This window comes from Tympanuchus pallidicinctus, unplaced genomic scaffold (genome assembly GCF_026119805.1).
Source record: "Tympanuchus pallidicinctus isolate F22 unplaced genomic scaffold, pur_lepc_1.0 scaffold22, whole genome shotgun sequence".
Classification (NCBI taxonomy): domain Eukaryota; kingdom Metazoa; phylum Chordata; class Aves; order Galliformes; family Phasianidae; genus Tympanuchus; species Tympanuchus pallidicinctus.
Window position 1 is genome coordinate 22,396,588 of NW_026294739.1, and position 18,525 is coordinate 22,415,112.

The 18,525-nt window shown below is 43.4% G+C and overlaps 1 protein-coding gene across 9 annotated transcripts in view; it reads left to right on the top strand.

Annotated features, from left to right (window-relative positions):
• Positions 1–18,525, top strand: part of GPR149 (G protein-coupled receptor 149) — a 109,196-nt gene that overhangs the window by 58,787 nt on the left and 31,884 nt on the right. For 5 of the 9 annotated variants that reach the window (XM_052685734.1, XM_052685733.1, XM_052685735.1 and 2 more), the window contains 2 exons: positions 1,681–1,876; positions 10,283–10,361. In XM_052685734.1, coding sequence (XP_052541694.1) covers positions 10,308–10,361 — 54 coding nt within the window. In that variant the 5' untranslated portion in view covers positions 1,681–1,876; positions 10,283–10,307. Of the gene's footprint in view, positions 1–1,680; positions 1,877–10,282; positions 10,492–18,525 lie in introns of those variants that run through there. The other 4 variants (XM_052685740.1, XM_052685738.1, XM_052685741.1 and 1 more) reach the window with 4 other exon arrangements.

Below are 18,525 nucleotides of genomic sequence, written 5' to 3' on the forward strand. Positions count from 1 at the left end.
ATAGATACTGTCTTCAGTAGCGGACACTTCCATGCTTCTTGCTGTGTGCATGTGTGAAATTCAGCACAAAGGTGTGAGTTGTCAGAGATGGGAGAATGTATTTGGTGCTTATGATTCAGTGACGTAAGCTTGAAATCAATTTGCTTTTCATCATGATTTCCTTTTATAAAGGGTTCTTTACAGAGAATCTGGCTTCAGTCACCTGTGGTCCGTTCTGACCATGGCTGTTTTCCTCGGGAGCAGTGCTGGTATGTGCACACAGCACTTGCTGTCTGCATTCCCAGTGGCACTAGAAGGCCATTTATTGTCCCTGTCACCTTGAGCCATGTTTTCCACCTGGAGTCAGTGCAGATGAATTACAGTACAGTGAGTGGTGTATTTGTTTGAGACTGCTGCTTGTGCTGCTATGGCTGATCTGTTCCATGGTTTTGCACTCTGAACACTGGGGGACACTGCTTGCTTGCCTCTTTGCAGCTGTACTGTTGAACACACACTGCATGTTGTTGCAGTTAAACTTGAGGGCTTGCATTCATGTCTCTTCCTTCAGATGGCCCACAACTTCTAATGCTGTATTCAGAGGATACAACATTCTGCCAGTAGGGTTTTGTAGTTTATTTTTGTTACTTGAACACATGGGTTGAAGACTGAGCTAAGTAACGTTGCAGTGATGCTGGTGAGAAGCTTGCACTTAGCTTCCTATAAGAGATCTGCTGGATTAATAGTTGTACACATAGATGTATATCCAGGTCAGGAATATGAGGCAGTGTCTTGTACTTGTCACTTGTGTGTAGGCAGTGTGCCACCAGAGCTCACACCTTGTGTCTTATGCACAGCTTTTGACATAACAGAGCAGGAGAGCTTGTGTTCTCAGTTCGTAGCGTTTTTGGTTTTCAAACCAGACCATTCCATCGAGCTGAGGATTCCCTCCAGGGACCCACAGAACTGATCTGTGCTGTGAAGTGCTGAGCGGGAGAAAATAGAAGACTAGATAGAATAGATACTCTTGAATATCTTTTGCTGTGGTAATGGTATTTAAATTAGTTACCCGATGCTTTGCAACCACTTGTGTCCAAGTTCTCATACCTTTCATGTGTAGATGTGGCTTTGCTTTTCCCCTCAGCTCACTCACACCATTCATGATGCCCCGTGTTCTGTAGTATTACTGAATTCTTTGTCCTCGAACCAATACCAAACAAATAAGCAAGGAAGAAGGTTAGATGTGTAGCAGAAATAATAGCAGAAGTGTTACATAATGCCTGATGGCCCTTCCTAAATTGCAGCAGACTGTGGCTTGATTTTACCAGAAAAAGAAAGGACACTGACATATCCCCACATAGTCTGCATGAAGCTGATGTGTGACTGGGGATTTTGCCCTGCAAGAAGTGGGCAGTGAATGTCCATCCTCTTACTTGTAAGGTCTGACCAGATGCAAAAAGGCCAAAGCCTGATCACACAGAATGTAATGCTCTTAGTTTATTATATTGTGTTCTGATATATTGATGATGCTTTATTTCTCTTTTCAATTTATTAGTGGAAATTCAATTAGTATGGATGAGATATGAATCTCAATGCCTGCCAGGTGATCTATGGCTGCATTACTCATCGGCCTGTATTGATTTTGGAACTGCTGTGTCTTTTTGTGCATTGTCTGTTAATGCTGATTTTGTTGTTTCATTCCAGAATGAAGAAACAGTGGCGTAAATATGACCAATGAAACTTCTGTTGGGGAGCAGCTGTTAACACTCAGCTGATGTAGGAAATTCTACCTTTTGTCTTACTGTCACAAAAGTAATGCCAATTCCACAGCTATTTGATTCAACCTGCAAAGAAAGAATGCCATCCTGCTATCACAGACTCACATGGTGTGTGTTTTCAGGTAGGAGCTTATAGTCCTGCAGCCTTAAATCCGGCTTAAGTCTTTGCAGCCATGTTTTCCTCAGTGAGAACAACAATTGCCTGTGTTTGGAAGATGGCTTTTGGGTGTGAATGGCTGAATTTTTCCATAATGCTTGGAGCAATTCTGTTTAGAACTCGCTGATGAACTTCTGATGAACTCACTAACTCTTACCTGGTGAAAACTAAGTGGCAGATTGAGGCTGCTAAGCTTGGTTCTCTTTGTAGGCATCTGCAAAAAATGTGAAGAGCAGCTTCCTGACAGAGAGCTGAGATTGTTTGCAGACTGACCCGTCCTCGTGCTGCAGAGCTCAGCTGCCCAGCACTGTGTGCTCTTTCTGGGCAGTGCGCTCCCAGGCGCAGTCACACTGTGCTCCATCTGCTGAGAGCAGTGAGGGGGGCTTACGGTGTGAGCTCAGTGTGTCATGGCTGTGTGCGGATACATGGGGGCCGAGGGGAGCTCTCAGCGTTTCACCTTCAGTTTCACACCGCGTTTCACTGTTGCATTTGAGGTCTGCTGTGCTCTGCGGCTCCTCTCATACAGCAGGGTCACTGCAGGAGCTTTCAGGACGGCCCCCCGCTGGCAGAATGGTGGCGGTGCAGGCGCTCCTCAGCAGAATCAAAAAGCACATGCGCTAATTTTGTCCCAGCACTGCGAAGCCAAGCCAGTAGTAGTATTTGTTGTAGTATTTTATGGTTTGCTTCCCCCCTTTCCAGCCTCCCCCCACAAACAAAAAAACAAAAAAAACTTACACAAACAAAACAATGGTGAACAAATGAATTTCATTGGAAGAAATTCTTGGTGCTGTTCGGTGGTCGTAGTGGCCAATGCCAGCCAATAACCAGTGCTTCGCAAAGGCAAGTACTAGAAAATCTTGGCCAACTCTGTTGAGTTGTGCTTTTCTGAATGGTGTTACTGCATGACTAAACAGGAGTGTTTGGGAGCACCTCAAAAGAAACACTCCAGTTTAGGTGTCCCGATACCTCCTTTCCTTTTGGTAAAATAAAAAGCATGAATGTGCTGGGCTCCTCTTCAGAGACGTGTTTTCCTGAGATTTTGATATTTTGCTGTTGAAAGGAATTGTATTGCAAGTAGTTGGAAGCGCTGGAATTCAGGAGTATCTTAGTGAGCTGTTATTGAAAAAAAAATGGAACAGTGGGGACAGACTTAAGCAGAAGTAAAAACATCCCCTTCCCTGTTATGCTTAATGTGTCTGTGTAGATTTAGGGAGAGGCTGCAGTTTGCTGTCACAAAACTTGCAAACAGCAAAGGAAAAGCTGTCCATTACAATTACGGTGCTCAGTGCTTTTTATCCGTCAGATAAAGATCATAAGTTTATTTTGGGGTTTTTCAAACACAGTTTTATAAAGGCATTTTGTATTTTTTTCATTCCTCAGAGGACAGTAAATAACTGAAACGTCTTTTTTTTCATCGCTATTAGCATGTAAAGGAAAATTTGATGTTTCTGGCTCAGTTTTTCCTGGGCGGTTTCGTGGCTGTGCAGCAGTATCCTCACAGTGCAGATCTTAAGGCAGCTGCTGTCAGGGGAACTGTGAGTTTCCCACTGATGTCAATCCTTTACGCATGCACATAATGCTGACGCATTTGCTTTGATTAAACAGGCAGGAGGGGTCACTGCTCTTCCAGCAGGCAAAGTCTTCTCTTTTAGTCCTTAAGTTGAAGACAGGCATTCGTTCATTTTTGCTGTAGATGTGTTCTGTGCAGTTCAGTTGTTTCTGTCGTAACTTATTCAGCAAATTCCAGTTGTTCAGAGCAAACAAGTGCCATTTTCTCTGATTTGGAAGAGAAGCTAGCTTTTACCCTTTCAGATTATTTTATCACCGGTAATAGATTTTTGTTCCTTGTTTTCCCACTTGAATGTCTTACTACCCTTAAATGTTCTTGTAGTGTTGATATGGACCAGTATTTACAGTCTGTGTGACTGCATTGCAGCTTGTATTTAATAGCTGGCACACACCGCAGGGAGTCGCTGCTCTGATCATAAAGTGAAGCCGAAAGAAATCGCACCAGTACTGCAGTAAAAGTTTTTTTTCTTTTTATATTGACAAACTTGTTTTAAGGTAATCCGAGCTCATTATCAGTAAGCTCAGAAAGTGTCTGTAATGATAGGTACATGTTTTAGGCTACACCCAAAATTCTACTGCTCTCCACGACAGGCACAGGCAAGAAAAGGAGAAGTATGGCAGAATCTAAAATCCTGGCTGGGAAATACTTGGAGTAATTGGGTGATGCAGTATTTCTGACCTTCATACTCTATTGTTTCCTTAGCAAAATGACGACAGTTAATTACTGCTGTGGAAAGTTTCTGGTTTTAGAGTTTATTTGCTGTCATTGCAATTATTGAGTTGAGTCAACCATTTTTGATACATCCGCAGAGAGCCTAAAGTTCAAGTATTTTGCCCACTTTCTTGATGAGGCATTTTCATGGCATGCAAAATGGAGAATTTCCACGTGTCTTTGGACAGAATCTCTGCGTATTTACATTGTTTGAAAATGTGTCCTTGAAGCTGCTTCATCCTTGCTACCCTGACATTCTACTCACGGGAAGTGCCTGTTAAATCCTCCTGTTATTCAGGCTGTTTTTGTCTGGCTGTAAAGCATTTATTCCATACAAATGAAAATTGTAACCTTCCCTATTCTTGTTATTCTCTTCTAGGAGGATAATTACTGATTCAGATCTTTCCAAGAATGATGTTAAAAGAAAAGCCACTTCACCTGCTTGAAGCTGTGTAGTAATTCCGTTCAAATGATTTGTAGGTGTAGGACCATTAAGAGTGATATAAATACCCTGTTACCATGGGATTGGCTGCGTGTCAGCCGTGGCTCACCTCTCCCCATGAGACCACTCTCCTCTCATTCCCTGCCTCCTCTTTCCAGAACACAGGACAGCAGGGGTGGTAATGGTGATCTTTGCAGCTGTTGTTGCAGAGTGAGGTGGCTTCCAAGGGCTGTGTGTGCATAGAAACACGTGCTGCGGTCAGCTTTGGGCTGGTTCGTTTTTCAAAGCTATTGATTTTCGTATTTGTGCCAGAGATTCAGATGTGCCTCTGATCTCTTGAGGGTTAATTTTGCATACATGAAAACAAAAGGTGAACTGGAATGATATCTCCTAAGATGTAACTTCCCAAGCTGGATACTTTACAGCCCAGTACATTCCAGTCAGAAATGCAAGAAGAGCTGCGTTATTAGCAGAGGTGGCACAACCCCAGCCCTGGTTATTTGTTGCTTTTCCTTTTGCTAGAGATACACCATCATCCTCTAAGACCTTAGACCAGCTAATAAACATTCTCAGTATGTTGAGGAATCGCCTTACTTGGACCGGCCGATGCTTTTGAAGGCTTCATTCCAGCATCCAAATCCCTCACCTCTCACCCAGCACTACAGAAATAATCTTTATCAAAGTACTTGCATAAAGGGCTTTTGGACTCTTGTCTGAGAGTTGTGTATGCAGTAGTACCTATTGCATGTTCATTTTTTGTGTGCTCACTTCTTACATGCTCACATTTTGCAGAATCTTCATTGATTAAAGAGAGCTCAGGCCCCATCACTGTGATGCTAACACCAGTATCTGTTGGTGCATTCTGTTTTGTAAGGCTGATATGCACGTGGCTGATTCACAGGGATATTGCTGTAATTACTGATTGCTAAGAATGAAGTCTTTTCTAGTGATGGAGCTTGAAGCCCACACTGCAGCCCAACACCTCAGTGTTTGTACAGGACAGTGCAGCTTGATCTTGACCTCTGCGGCCTTGAATTGCTACATGAGTAGAAGTATTAAATAACAGACGTGGAGTACCAGTTTGTACTGGTTTGTATTATTTTGATATCTGCAGTGTATTTAGTATGCAGTGTGTGTGATGACATAATGATTTCAGTGGAATTTGAGAAAACAAGGTGTGCATGGGCAGCGAGCTGCACCTCGCTCAGGCTCCAGTAGTGCACAGCTCAGCACTGAGATCGGCAGGAGGTAGGAGAAGAATGCCAGTTGCTTCAGGTTGGGAAAGGCTGTACATCGCCCTCTAAGATGCTTTAATCCTCATCTTTGCAAGTTTACCTTTTTACGTCAGAAAATCAACCGTGATTCTTAGAAATGTAATTATTTTGAGTAACCAGTGGGCAGCATGGACTCCAGTGGTAGGACTTGAGCTACTGGCATCCACTACTTTTGTACTTCATTAGATTGTTCTGCCAAAGAAGGGACCGGTCCTGCCACGTGTGCTGCTGGATGCTGACTCTGTACGGCTGTACAGCACTGCAGATCGGCTGGAATGTAGATGCATTTTGCAGTGGTGTAAACCTGAAATAACTGCAGCAGGTTCTCCATGGCTGTTCTGGGTACGTGCCTGGTGTAGAAACTAGCCCTGTGTTGCTGCTTTGTTCTGGGAAGGCTGCTCAGAGGCTGTTCTCAGAAAGCTGTAGAAGTTACTGAGCCCTTGCTGAAAATTTAATTTAAACCTGAATTCTTTTGAGGCCTTCAGTCTGACTAAAGACCTCAGAATTAGTCCTGACTTGCAGAGTGTCAGCGCTGTGCATGAGCTGCGCTCTCGTTGTGTTCTTTTATTAAAGAATGGGTTTTGTGAAGAACAAAAGCAGTAGTTGGAACAAAGCAGATACCTGTGTGTATTATGCAGTGTTAAATTCTTACTGTGTCCTGCTGCTGTCTGGGCTCAGTGCTAAGCTGATTTCACTGACAGTGTCACCACAGCTGATGGACATGTTCTCCCTGGGCACAGTTAGTCCTGCTGCTAGTGCTGCTGAGCCCATCTCTTCAGCTCTCAGCGCTGCCCTGTCCTGCTCGATTTTACTCTGCAGCAGAGAAGATCGGAGAATTAACAAAATGATTCCCTTCTCTTGGCGTCGGTGTCTTTGACCCCAGCACCAGCTCTTCTCATGGCTCATTCTCCGCACTTCTCTGTGCCTAGGAGGAGCAGTCAGGCACGGCATGTGCAAGTGGACTTCCAGCATGCTGAGCACATTGCAATTCCCAGATCTTGTCTGTTCTCTTTCTCACATAACGTGTTGCTGAAGAAACAGAAACCTGTGATTCAGCCAGGAAAGTTTCAGGATTGGATTTACTTTCTCATCTTTTTAGTTGTGATTTATGTGCCCCAATAAAGAACTGATTTTGCTTTTTACTTCATTTGTTTTAATCTTTTAATTAAAAGTTATGGCATCATTTTTCACATGGAAGCTGTCATTTCCAAGCAGAGTTCCAGCTAAGCTAGACTGGATGAGATGGGCCAGTAGCAGTCTGCTTGAGTAGATGGGTAAATTACTTCAAAATGCTGTCTGGTCTGAAATTGGTTTGTAAGAAGTCATTTAATGCTGGCTCAGAATTTGGAACAGTGCTTTTCAGATTAAACTCCATGAAACTCAAAAATAATTTCCAAGTTGCCTACCTTCAGAAACAGTGAGTTTCTAAAAATGTTTTGTCTGGGGAAAAAAGTAATGCAAACCTGTTTTTGTAACTAGATTATTTGTACAGTTTATTTGTAAAAGGAACATATTCCTGTTCAAAAAAAAGCCTATCAGTACATTCCTTGCTTTCCCCCCCACTCTGTACAGAACGCGAGCTGTTCCTTGGGAAAGTGCAGTGCGAGCTCTTCCAGTCTTCTGTTAATTATTTCAGATGCTCTGATGAACTCACATGGAAGGCATTTTGAGCCTAAATACACTCTTAATGTCCTTGTTCTGCTTCTCCTATGACTTCAGAAGCTGTGGACTTTCACTGTATTGATTTTTATCCTCTGGCATCACATGTTAACATGGTGTCTCAGGCAAGGAAGTGCATGCTGCTGTGACAGTGCTCTCAAGGCAAGTTGTCTTTTCTACTGACTATATTCACTCTGGCAAATATGCATCTGTTTGCATGCTGTTCGTATGATAGGAAATTTCTAATCTGTGTTTTTGCATTAGGATGAACGTGGCAATAATTTGGTAATTCACAGTCTTTTAGACAAGGGCCATTACCTGGATGGCACTGTTCAAAGTATGGGAACTGAGAGGTTTGTGAGCATAAGTGATGATGAGACAGGCATTCTGGCTAATTTGTCCTGGTCTCCTTATTCAAGGGGAAGATGCCTGCTTGCGTTGTGCTGCTGTGGTTGTGGTTTAGCCCTGCCAAGCAGCTAAGCACCGTGCAGTCATTTGCCAACTTCCACCCCCCTGACCGAATGAGAGGAAGAGAATCAGAAGGGCAGAAATTAGGGAAACACTGAAGCTGAGACAAAGGCAGTTTAGAAAGTAATGATGTAAAGGATGCACAGCACAGTGGCTGATGCCCAGGCAGCCCCCAGGCAGCAGGCCCCCCTGCACGCCGACTGCCTCGGTTTTACTGCTGAGCGTGATGCCGCACGGTGAGTGATGGCCCTTTGGTCAGCAGTGCTGGCTGTCAGCTCCCAGCTCCTTGTGCTGCTTGGCAGCTTGAGAAACTGAAGAGACAGTAACTCTGGGTAAGCACTGCTCAGCAACGACTAAAAGATACCAAGATAGCAATTACAGAAAATGAACTCTGTCCCAACTGAACAAGTACGCTTGCCATCAGAGTTCAGAGCACAGCTGGTTGCTGCAGTGTTTTGGCAGAGCTGTTGTCACGTTTATCAGCTGAGCATTCTGGTTTTATGGCACCGTGCTCTGCTTGTGACGGGCTAGGATTAGGATTTTGGGAAACTACAGTATCTTCATCCACTAATAGCACTTAATGATTTTATCCTTCCAAGACTTTAAAAAGATTACTTGGCTGTCTTGGCTCCCATCTCTGAGCTCAGTGGCCATCATCCCCCGTTGCTCTTTAAGGATTTAACATCTGTAGGCCAGTGCTTCCAATGTGACTTTTGTCCCTCCCAGTGTTTCTTGCTCTGGTGGGTCTCAAGAGCAAGTGGTAATTCTGCACATAGCTTTGGAATATATTGGCTGTTCTTTTTCCAAGAGTTCCTGATAATGCTGTGTAAAATCAGGCAGGAGAATGAAAAAAACCAAACTTTTCAAGAACATTTTAAGAAGAGAATGCGCATAAAACTCACTGTGCACTGGCTGTCCTTGGTCCAAAATTCTCCTTTCCTCAGAACTTTCCTTTAGATAAAAACAATACTTAAAAAGGGAGTTTTGACACTTCCCCCCCTTGCCTTTCATCCATGTCTTTTTTGTTTGTTGCAGGTTTTGTTTTGTTTTGATTTCTCCTGGAGAAGAATGCAGAGCGTTTTCTTGCTTAGCCTGTGTGTCAGTGCATCTCCAGCTATTGGCTTCCAGGCTGGAGGAGCGCTCTGTCCACCGCACTGTTCTGCTTGTCTCAAGATGGCCACAGGCACCTCGGGGGGAGCGCCTGTAAGAGGAGTGATCAGAAAATAGCCGTGGGCTCACAGCAGCACTGCAGTAGCTGACATTTTCCTGTGTCTGAGGAGTACTTCGATCTGGTAGACGTGCCCTCGTGACATCAAACAAGCAGGGAAATAAAAAGGAATGCCAAATTCATTATTTCATTAAAAATCCTGTTTCTGTCTCAGCGCTATTTTGCCAGGTCTTCCCCATTATTCCTTAACAACTAGACTGAAATTGCCTAATGTATTTTTAGTGAAAATAACTCACTGTTAGTGAGTTAGGGATGAGACACAACAGCTTCTGAACTTCTATGGAATTACCAGTTGCTTTTGTGCTGGTAGACTTTATAGAATGCTAAATTTCAGGTGAAATTTAGTAACTAGTAGTGTATCTGAACAACTGATTTTCTTTTTTTGTTCTCTCTTTAAGTGCACAAGTGGGAAAAGTGAGACAAACTCACTGATGCACAGAGCTGTTCGTGCTTGGCAGCCAGGCAGACAACACAGCTGCTGTTGGAACACACTTTTTGATTCCCTTTCTTCTGTTCATCGTTTGGTCACCACACTCGGTTCCTTGTATTTCTGAAATTGAGATTTTGGTTTTGTTTAGTTATCTTGTTTGAGAACATGAATCATCCATTGGATGAGTGATTGTATGACAGACTGTCAGTTACTTGCCAAAGGTACATGCAATTATTAAGTTGCCACAGAGTTTTAATTTTCGGGGCGGAGATTGTAGTTAAGTGCTACTGAGAAAAGAAGTTCCGGTTCTGTGACTCTAACCAAGCAGCATATGTACTTCATGCACAGAGGAGAGCTGTGGAAGATGAAGAGTGTTACAGGCATGACTGAAGACTTGATACAAATGTGCAGCAAGCCAGTCTTTCAGAACAAGATGCTACCAAACAGTGTGTGTGATAAAGACCACTGTCTGAGGCATTCTCCTGATGTAAATCATTTTACTGTAATGTCTGGCTCTCGGTTACATAACTGAGCCTTTTTCCTTAGCAGCTAGGAATGCTGGAAATGACTTTTTTTTTCCTTTTAATAGGTAATTAGATTGGAGGACAGCCAGCATGGCCTGCGATCTGGACATCATCAAACAATTGCAACTGCAGCATCTTGCTCCTGTGAGTGAACACCCAAGCAGCACGTGGCTGCAGACTGCAGGGGATGGCTGTGCAGGTCGAGGTACATTCAGGGCTGTGGTGATCTCAAGATTTTTGTGGAATCCCTGTATTCCTAACACTGATATCACAGGCAAGTTAAGTTGTCTATTTCACTGAGCACTCCCTTTATCTGACCACAGCTATAGGTGAAAGATGCAGATGTTCACAAGGGATTCCATGTATCCCTTGGTGATGGTGAATAATTTTCTACAGATGACAGCAAGGCTTCAGAGACTTGTGGCAAATGGTGCTTGGTGTGTAAGGAGGACCCAGAGCCTGAGGTCTCAAGAAAGGTTGTAGATTAATATGTGGGACATCTTTTTGTTCTTTGGGGCCCAGGTCTCATCCTTATTGCTGTACACGTAGCATGCACAGTCAGACATAAAGTAATTCTTAATACAGCAGCTCTGAACTTTATTTTGAACTTGCTGTATATTTTGTATTCAGGTGCAGGCAGCACATTCCTGGAAAAATAATTGGATCCTTGAAAATGGGAGTATGTAAGAAGTACAAACTGAATGCATTTACTTTTGGCAGAAATTCTGGACAGTGCAGTACTTGATCCAAGGGAGTAAGAAGGCTATTATCATCCATTATCTTTCTGTGCTTAAAGCCACATTTTCCTGAGTGCTTTTCCCCTGTGTGAGTGCTGATACTTTCAGCATAAGGAAGGATCTGAGGTTCCCTTACAGTGATTATACTGCATCACCTCATGTTCTCGAATGTAGGATGCACTACCAGTCACTCATGGACAGTGACTTTCATCACGCAAAGCAATTTGAAGATCAGAGGTTGCTAGGAATAAACAAAGAGTTTATAATGAACAGGAAAATGAATTCATTAAAAGAAAGTGCTGCATCTGAAGAGTTCAGGAAGATTAGGGGTACAAGATAATTGCAGATGACCAGTGGAGTTGGATCTGGCAGAGGAGATTGAAAAAATAGTGCAAAAGGCCTTAGTGATGTGAACGGGTAATTTTACAAGAAGTGTCTGATTTGCATTTAACTTTCCACATGGGTGAAATTTTTGCTAAAGTCAGGATAGCAAATTACCATACTGCATATGAAATTGTAGTTCCTCCTAGTGAATGCTGACAAGGTACTGTCGCTTGTCGTGCAAAGCAGTGAGGAGTCAGAGCTGCTCCAACAGAACTCTGTCTGGTTGTAACATATTTTTCTTTAGTGCCACATTTTTGTGTAGTTCAGAATTTAGGGAAATCAGCATTACAAATAATCTCAATTTGGTTTAAAAAGCATTGTTTGGTAACGTGTTCCTACCATGGCTTTATTAGTCTGTGCATATTTAAGTGGGATTAAATGTATGATTACTTTCTGATTTTGTGTTGGAATATTTTTGTCGCTTTGACTTTCCTAGCACAACAAATGCAGAGTGCTGGTATTGGAAATGAATTGATTATAATTTTTGTTTCATATAAAGATATGCATATGTGTCACAGAAGACTTCTAGTCTCACCATTTCCACTGAATGAATTTGAATGAAGGAGTAATTTACCAGGAACATGAATACGACGAATCACTTCCTGAGCAAATGTCCAAATTGCTGCCTTTCAGAACGCAGGGTATTTGATAAATTCATAATGGACAGATTCCCTGCTGCTGATGTACAACTGTACTAGAAGTAAGGAATAAATTGCCAGTGGAAATTTGCTTTATACACCACAGTGATCTTGATACGTATCCCTACCTGCGGCTCCTCACTGCGTACTTAGCTGGAGTACCAAATGGCATCTTAGAGCAGGCTGATCCTGGCTGCCAGTAGTGTTTTTCTTTTTCCTCCTCATCACACCTGTCATCTCCTCCATTTGCATGTTAGCCCACTGCCTGTGTTATTTAATCACGGTTATTGAAATGAGGAATGAGGTTCTGCAGGGGTGCTGTTTGTAAATACCGCCTGAGAGCGTGGGGAATGCGTGTCTTTGCTCTGGATTGTGGAAGCAGTTCGGTCCATAGCGAACGCCAAGAACCACAAGTTTAGAAGGGAGAACAGGGACTGAATCTGTGTTTTGCTGGAGATGAGCCGCTGTGTAGTAGATGAGGCGCTCAGACCGCATTACCCTTGTAGATGTGTGACTAACAGAGGAGCTTTGGGACTTGGCAGAGCTAATTATGCTGAGAACTCGGTGTCCGCACGTGGATTCCTGCCAGGCGGAAAGGAACGGCTGCACGGCCCTGAGAGAGCCCTGAGCTCAGCAGGGCTGGTGCTGCCTCACAGCTGGGCTGGGCACTTTGTGCCGAGAGACTGTGGGCAGCTTTGCTGTTATTCATGCAGTCTATTTGCATTTGGGAGTATTAAAAGCTGGTGTGATTCCTTCACCAGCACAACTTGCAGTTGCCTGTGTGCTCTCATGATTTCAGCTAGGCTGCCTCTTCTGCCTCTTGCCTATCTGTTGTGCTTCTTTGCAGGACTGATACAGAAGTGATGCATCACACAGGCCTAGTGATGGTAACATTACAGTTACTTTGTACACAGGTGTATTTTTAACGTGCTGGATGGCAAACGGCAAACTTTCCAAGTGCAGGTTTTCTGAGAGAAGCCTTCTTAGTCCATAAAGCACTCATTGTTTAATTCAGATTCTTGCATCTTTCTCTTATCTCGCAGAGTTGGGATTGTTAGGATGCAGGCTAATTACTAATGGAAGGAATTTGATCAGTACAGTTGCTATAACTTGAGAGACTGTTCTTGTGATGCTGTGTGTTGGAGCAGAGGGTGGCTTATTCACAGGCCCTGAGCTGCAGCAAAACATCCTGCTAACCTACAGCTTTGTCTGGTCAAGAAGGTGATTCCTCAGTGCTTGTGCGATGTGCTAAGATGCCATGTTTAAGCAGAAGCATTTGTACCCTTACAGTTACCCACTGTTACCCATGGAGCCTGCAGAGCAGAAGCATGCAGACACAAGAAGACATGGCTGACTGTGCCCCATGGTGTGTGTGTGCATGTCTGCAGGGGGGTTTGCAGGCATATGGAGCCATTTCATGGTTGTGTACAAATACTTTAGAGCAGTTTATTCAAAATCAGGTCTGATTGAAGTACTGATGAGATCCCTGGGACTTTTTATTGAAAATTCATATTTTAGAAATGATTGATATTCATCATTACAGTTTTCTTAAATGGGAGACAAATGGACATTTAGGATTCATACTGCATCCGTAATTGGATTTGACGATGATAAGGTACATGCTGCCATCACAGTGACCCTCAGTGACTTCTTAATTTAAAGCTGGCAGTACATAAAGGCCGTAACAGCTCTGAAGAGTCTGGGAGAACAAAAAGGGCTCATAATTATCTCACAGAAAAGTGGTGAAATGAAAACACACAGTTCATGCTCATGAATTTTCAGTATGCAGAATGGAAGTACCAGCTGCCGCTGGATTCTTGAGGGCATGTGTTCATGCTTTCATTGCTTGTGCCATCAGAATTACTGCACTACTCCATTTTAATCATGTAGAGGCAGCAGTCGTGTTACTTTGTGTGTACAGCTAGAGAGGTGTGTTAGAAGCCAAGTCCCAGTGATGCCAACTTTAAAGTAATTGTCAGCTGAGGTTTTCTACTCTTGAGTGTGCATGATGGAGCATTTAATGGGAAAGCAGATTTCTTACAGTATTTTTAATGAGTGCAATAACTGGCTTTGCACTCAATTAAGAAAGCTGTGAAGAGCCTTCTGTACAAGCAGGTAGCTGAAAAAGCCATTGGCCTCACCGCCAAGCACAAGTGTGTGGTGCCTTCAGGCTGTAGGGGCATGAGTGCAGTCAGCTTGTTGCTGCTCCTTTGGGATGGCTGTATTCATGTGAGAAAGGCCCAAGGGGATCTTACTGCTGTGCAGGAGTGTTCTCAGGGGCAGTGAAGCAGCAGCACCCTGATGCTCCTCACTGTGCTCAGGGGCAGGACGATGGCATTGGGCACGGCCCTGTCGGCATGCTCTGCTCTGTGCTGACTTGGGACTGGCAGATGTTTTCTGGTGAAGAGTGAGGTGGTAATTGGTTTGGACAGACTGTTCTGAAAAGACTTGTTTCCATTGAGCAGGGCAGTGTGGCTGCCCATGTTCCTTGTGCCCCCTGCAGAAGGGTGGAGCTGCTCAGTGCGCAGTACCAAGCTGCTGTCTAAAGATTTCTGTTTGAGGAGGAGGAATGAAGGGAAGCTGGACAGAACGTCACGGAAATACAGACTTAAATGTTGTTTCCCCAAAATACACTTGGTGTCATGACTTGTGTAGTAGAGGATGGACTATTAGGGGCTCTAAGGCAAGCGATAACTTCAGCCCTAAAAGACTTGTGGCCTTGAGGCACTGATATATGCTGCCTTAAAATCATAAGAGAACTGCTTCAGAAAGCAGCTGGGTTTGAGAACACAATGCACCAAATAAGCTTTACTTTTTTTAGGCTGTGAGCGAAAGGCACTCACAAATCTCCCATAGAAGTAAATGCGAGGGAAAAAGTGCTTTTTTTGCAGACAAACATGCAGCTGGTCAGACACGGTCTCTGCACTGCTCCCTGTCTCCATTTTGCTCGTTCTTCATCTCTCCTGGTTGGCTTTGTGCTCTCTGTGTCTGTTTGCTCCTGTTTGGCTCCCAGGCCTCATCTAGGCTTCTGGAGATACTGCTGCCAGCAACAGCCGTCGCCTGGGGCTTTGAGGTAGCAGTTCTCTGGTTTATCTCTCCAGTTAATAACTGTAAGCTGAAGAAAGTTTCTTATTTACATTTGTTTTCACACACATAGCACTGAAGTTAAATATGTAGAATCTTACGCTCTTTTTTTTTTAAGCAAGACTATAAGCATACAAATCAGGCTGTTGTTTGAAGCTCAGTAAACATGAAGGAAGCAGTATTTTAATAAAAATGAAGAAGTGCAACCTAATCACATTTCAGCACATGTATATTTCATAAGTACATTTTCTGCAAAGCAAATACAGTATGAGATTGCTGTTACACATTTTCTCATCTCCTTAGCTTTTTCATCCCAGAGTAGACTGCCACTGCATAAACTAATGATAATGTGATCCATATTTTCTAATTTATGTGGAAAGCAGGCTAGTAATACAAAGCCTTTTACATCTTTGGTATTCTTGTCCCTTGCCATTTTTCAACAACTAGGCTGATTCTCTTCTGTTCAGTTTAATTTTGTGCATTTGACTTTGTACCTTTAGTTACTAAAAGTGCCTGTTTCTGAGGATTCAGTGAGATAGCATGATGTGACAGGTACAAGGCGTTTTACCCCGTTACGCAGGATGGTTGGGTAATGAAGATGTGGGCTCTGTCCTTGAGCTGCACGGTGGCTGCGTGCGTTGGGCACAGCATTGACCTAAAGCTGATGTTTGAAACGGAGCAGTGAGAAACTGTCTCGAAAAAGGCAGAAAAGGGACAACTGTCAGAGATGTTCTAAAAATTCTGGAAGGGCCCCGCCGCTAAATGAATTCAGATGGGGATGCGGCGAGTCCTGCCTCCCATGGGTGCATGAGTGGGTGCAGACAGACCACAGCAGCAGCACTTCACAGCTTCTGATCTTCTAACGCTCCCTGTGTCCTAAGAGGAGTTGGGAACAGGCTGTAATGCTCACATGAAGGTATCTGTGAGAAAACCTCCCGTTTCCTCATTTGTTTGTTTGAGACAGACGTGGCTTGGGGGATTCTGCTTCCAGGTCAGCTCCTGCAGGCAAAGAGCAGCCACCTGAGCAGCACGAGGCAGTGCGTGTCCTTGCAGCAGCCCCCCTCACATCTCTGCTGTTTGTCTGCTCTTTGCAACAGAATCTCAGCCACCAGCATTTGTTTCTGCCTGAAATCGTCTTTAGAAATCTGCTATGAGTGTGTGCTTATTTTAGCGTTTAAAACAAGAGAAATAAAATATTTTTTTCTGTTTTTTACTCATCAGGTAAGGGTCTGCTCAAACCTTTCAAGAAGCCCACGTGAGACCTATGGAAGAAACTTGCTTGAGGGCCAGCGCTTGCTAGTTAATGGCTTCTGCTCTCCTCTTCTGGTGCTCTCCTCACAGGGTTCTTGTTGTCTTTGTTCTAGGAGTGGATTTGTTGGAAACTTTTTTTTACAGACTCCTACTTTGTACAGACTTTCTTTACCTGTGGGCAAGATACTGTTTTCTTACACAGAGACATCACAGCATTGCTGTGTGAAGAAGGAACTTTCAGACGTAGGGAATGATGGACTGCTGAAAGGTACCTGCTCACAGAACAACATGCCAAGAATCTGAAATGTATTTCTGTATGAAATGCTCATCTTTGAAAGCATGCACTCACTGGGGGTTTTTCGTCTTGCATGGTCTGTTCAGAGCCCTCAGCCCTGGTTCTGGCTTCAGCATGGATGGGTCATTGCAGTTGTTTTCTCTCATCTGCAGTCGGGTAGTTTTCCTTGAAAGATTCTTCTTCCTGCTGTCACCCACGTGCTGACAGATACTTTCCATTTTTGGATGGTTGAAAAATATTTTCCATTTGATAACAATTGGAAAGCTCTAAATTGCAGGTGGTGCTTTTGTTGCTGTTTTGCATTCCTTTGATTTTTTAATGATATCCTATTTACTGTGATTAAGGAGGATTTCCTCCTCATTAATTTGCCTTTCTCACCAAAGAGATTTCTGACTGATGCGGAGGAGTGCACGTGTGCAGCACGGTGCTGCCTGAGGCTGGGAGCTGTGCAGGGCTCCAGCCTGTGCCAGCAGGAACGTAAATTCAGGAGCAGCGTGCAGATCTTGTGGCTCCCTGCATTACGCAGCAGGACTCTGCTTATTTCTGGGTTTTTATGGGCAACTCCTGTGATGATTTTGTTTCGAGCTCCATATTTAAGCACTGTGATTATGTAAGACCATCTGTTGAAATGTATTGAGTTTAACTGGTGAGGCGTTTGTGTCCCTTTGCCAGTGTGGTGTCATAATAACCCACTGAATCAGGGAAGTGTCTGAGTGAGCTTAAAATTTGCAGGTCTAAGTTTGTCCAATAAGCTTGAATTTTTCTGGTCTTATCCTCTTAAGTAAATGCTGCTTTTATGAAGCCTGAGTATCTTGAATGTTTTTCATCTTTATCCATGTTAGGAACTCATGTTTCCTAATGTCAGTCATGTGCCTTTTCTTCCACTTCATGTGAACAGGTGTAAGGATTAGGAAAAGTTATTTCCATTTTGTGGCATGGTTAATTTTTAATAGGATTGTGTGGTTTAATGTTACCATTAAAAGAGAACTGTATTTCTTCTCCCTACTGCATGTATTCGAAAGATGGACTCAGCTCTGCAATCTGTGCTGACGTGAGTAATCTTGTTTAGTCTTTTGTGAACTCCTGGTTCATGGGGTGACAACGTGATTCCTGAATCCAAACTTGCAGAATAAGGCTATCCCAATTTCTTTGTGTAGAACTGTGTGTGGTGCGTGATGTTGGGTTGCAGTTTTGTGGCATTTTGTTGCAGATGGAGAGTAATGTTGCTGGCCGCTGGCAGAAGGCGCTGCAGGGTGTCTTGGTGCAGATGAGCGTGTTCAAATTAGAGTGAGGTTGTTCAGGGTCATGAAGTACAGGTTGTGGCGAAGTGGAACATGGGAAGCAGGAAGAGAGAAGAGAAAGGATGCAGGACAGAGGCAGAGGAAAAATGTGACATAAGAAAAAGAAAAGGCAAGGAGGTAGTAGGAAGCAAAGATTTCGAGAAAGGAAAAATAGGCAATTAGGTGTGTGGGAGAAATGGAGGAGTGAGATCAGAAGTGAGCAATGGAAAATCCGTGAGAAAACCTCTGTATCACAATGAAAGTAAAAGAGTAGAACGAAGGTCTGTTGGTAGAATTGAGAACAGGATTTTTTCCTTCTTTTCGTTTCCTTTTCTGTTTCATTCCAAAGCTTCCTTTTGCTATAATGTGATGTCTTCTGTTCCTTTTCCTTCTATCTCTCTTACATTTTGTTTTCTAAGAACATCAGAGCCGTGTTTGATCATGACATACAGCTGACTGCAGCTTTTTCACTGCACAGTTGAGCTGGAAAGCAGCTGATTTGAAATCTGCTTTATTCCAGTTTGAAGACTTCATGGATTCACATAATAAATAAAGCTAGCATTGTCTGTCAATTAAGTCATGAATAAGTAGAATCCTCACTCTTTCCTCTGGAAAGAAATGTTGGTGCATATCTTACTC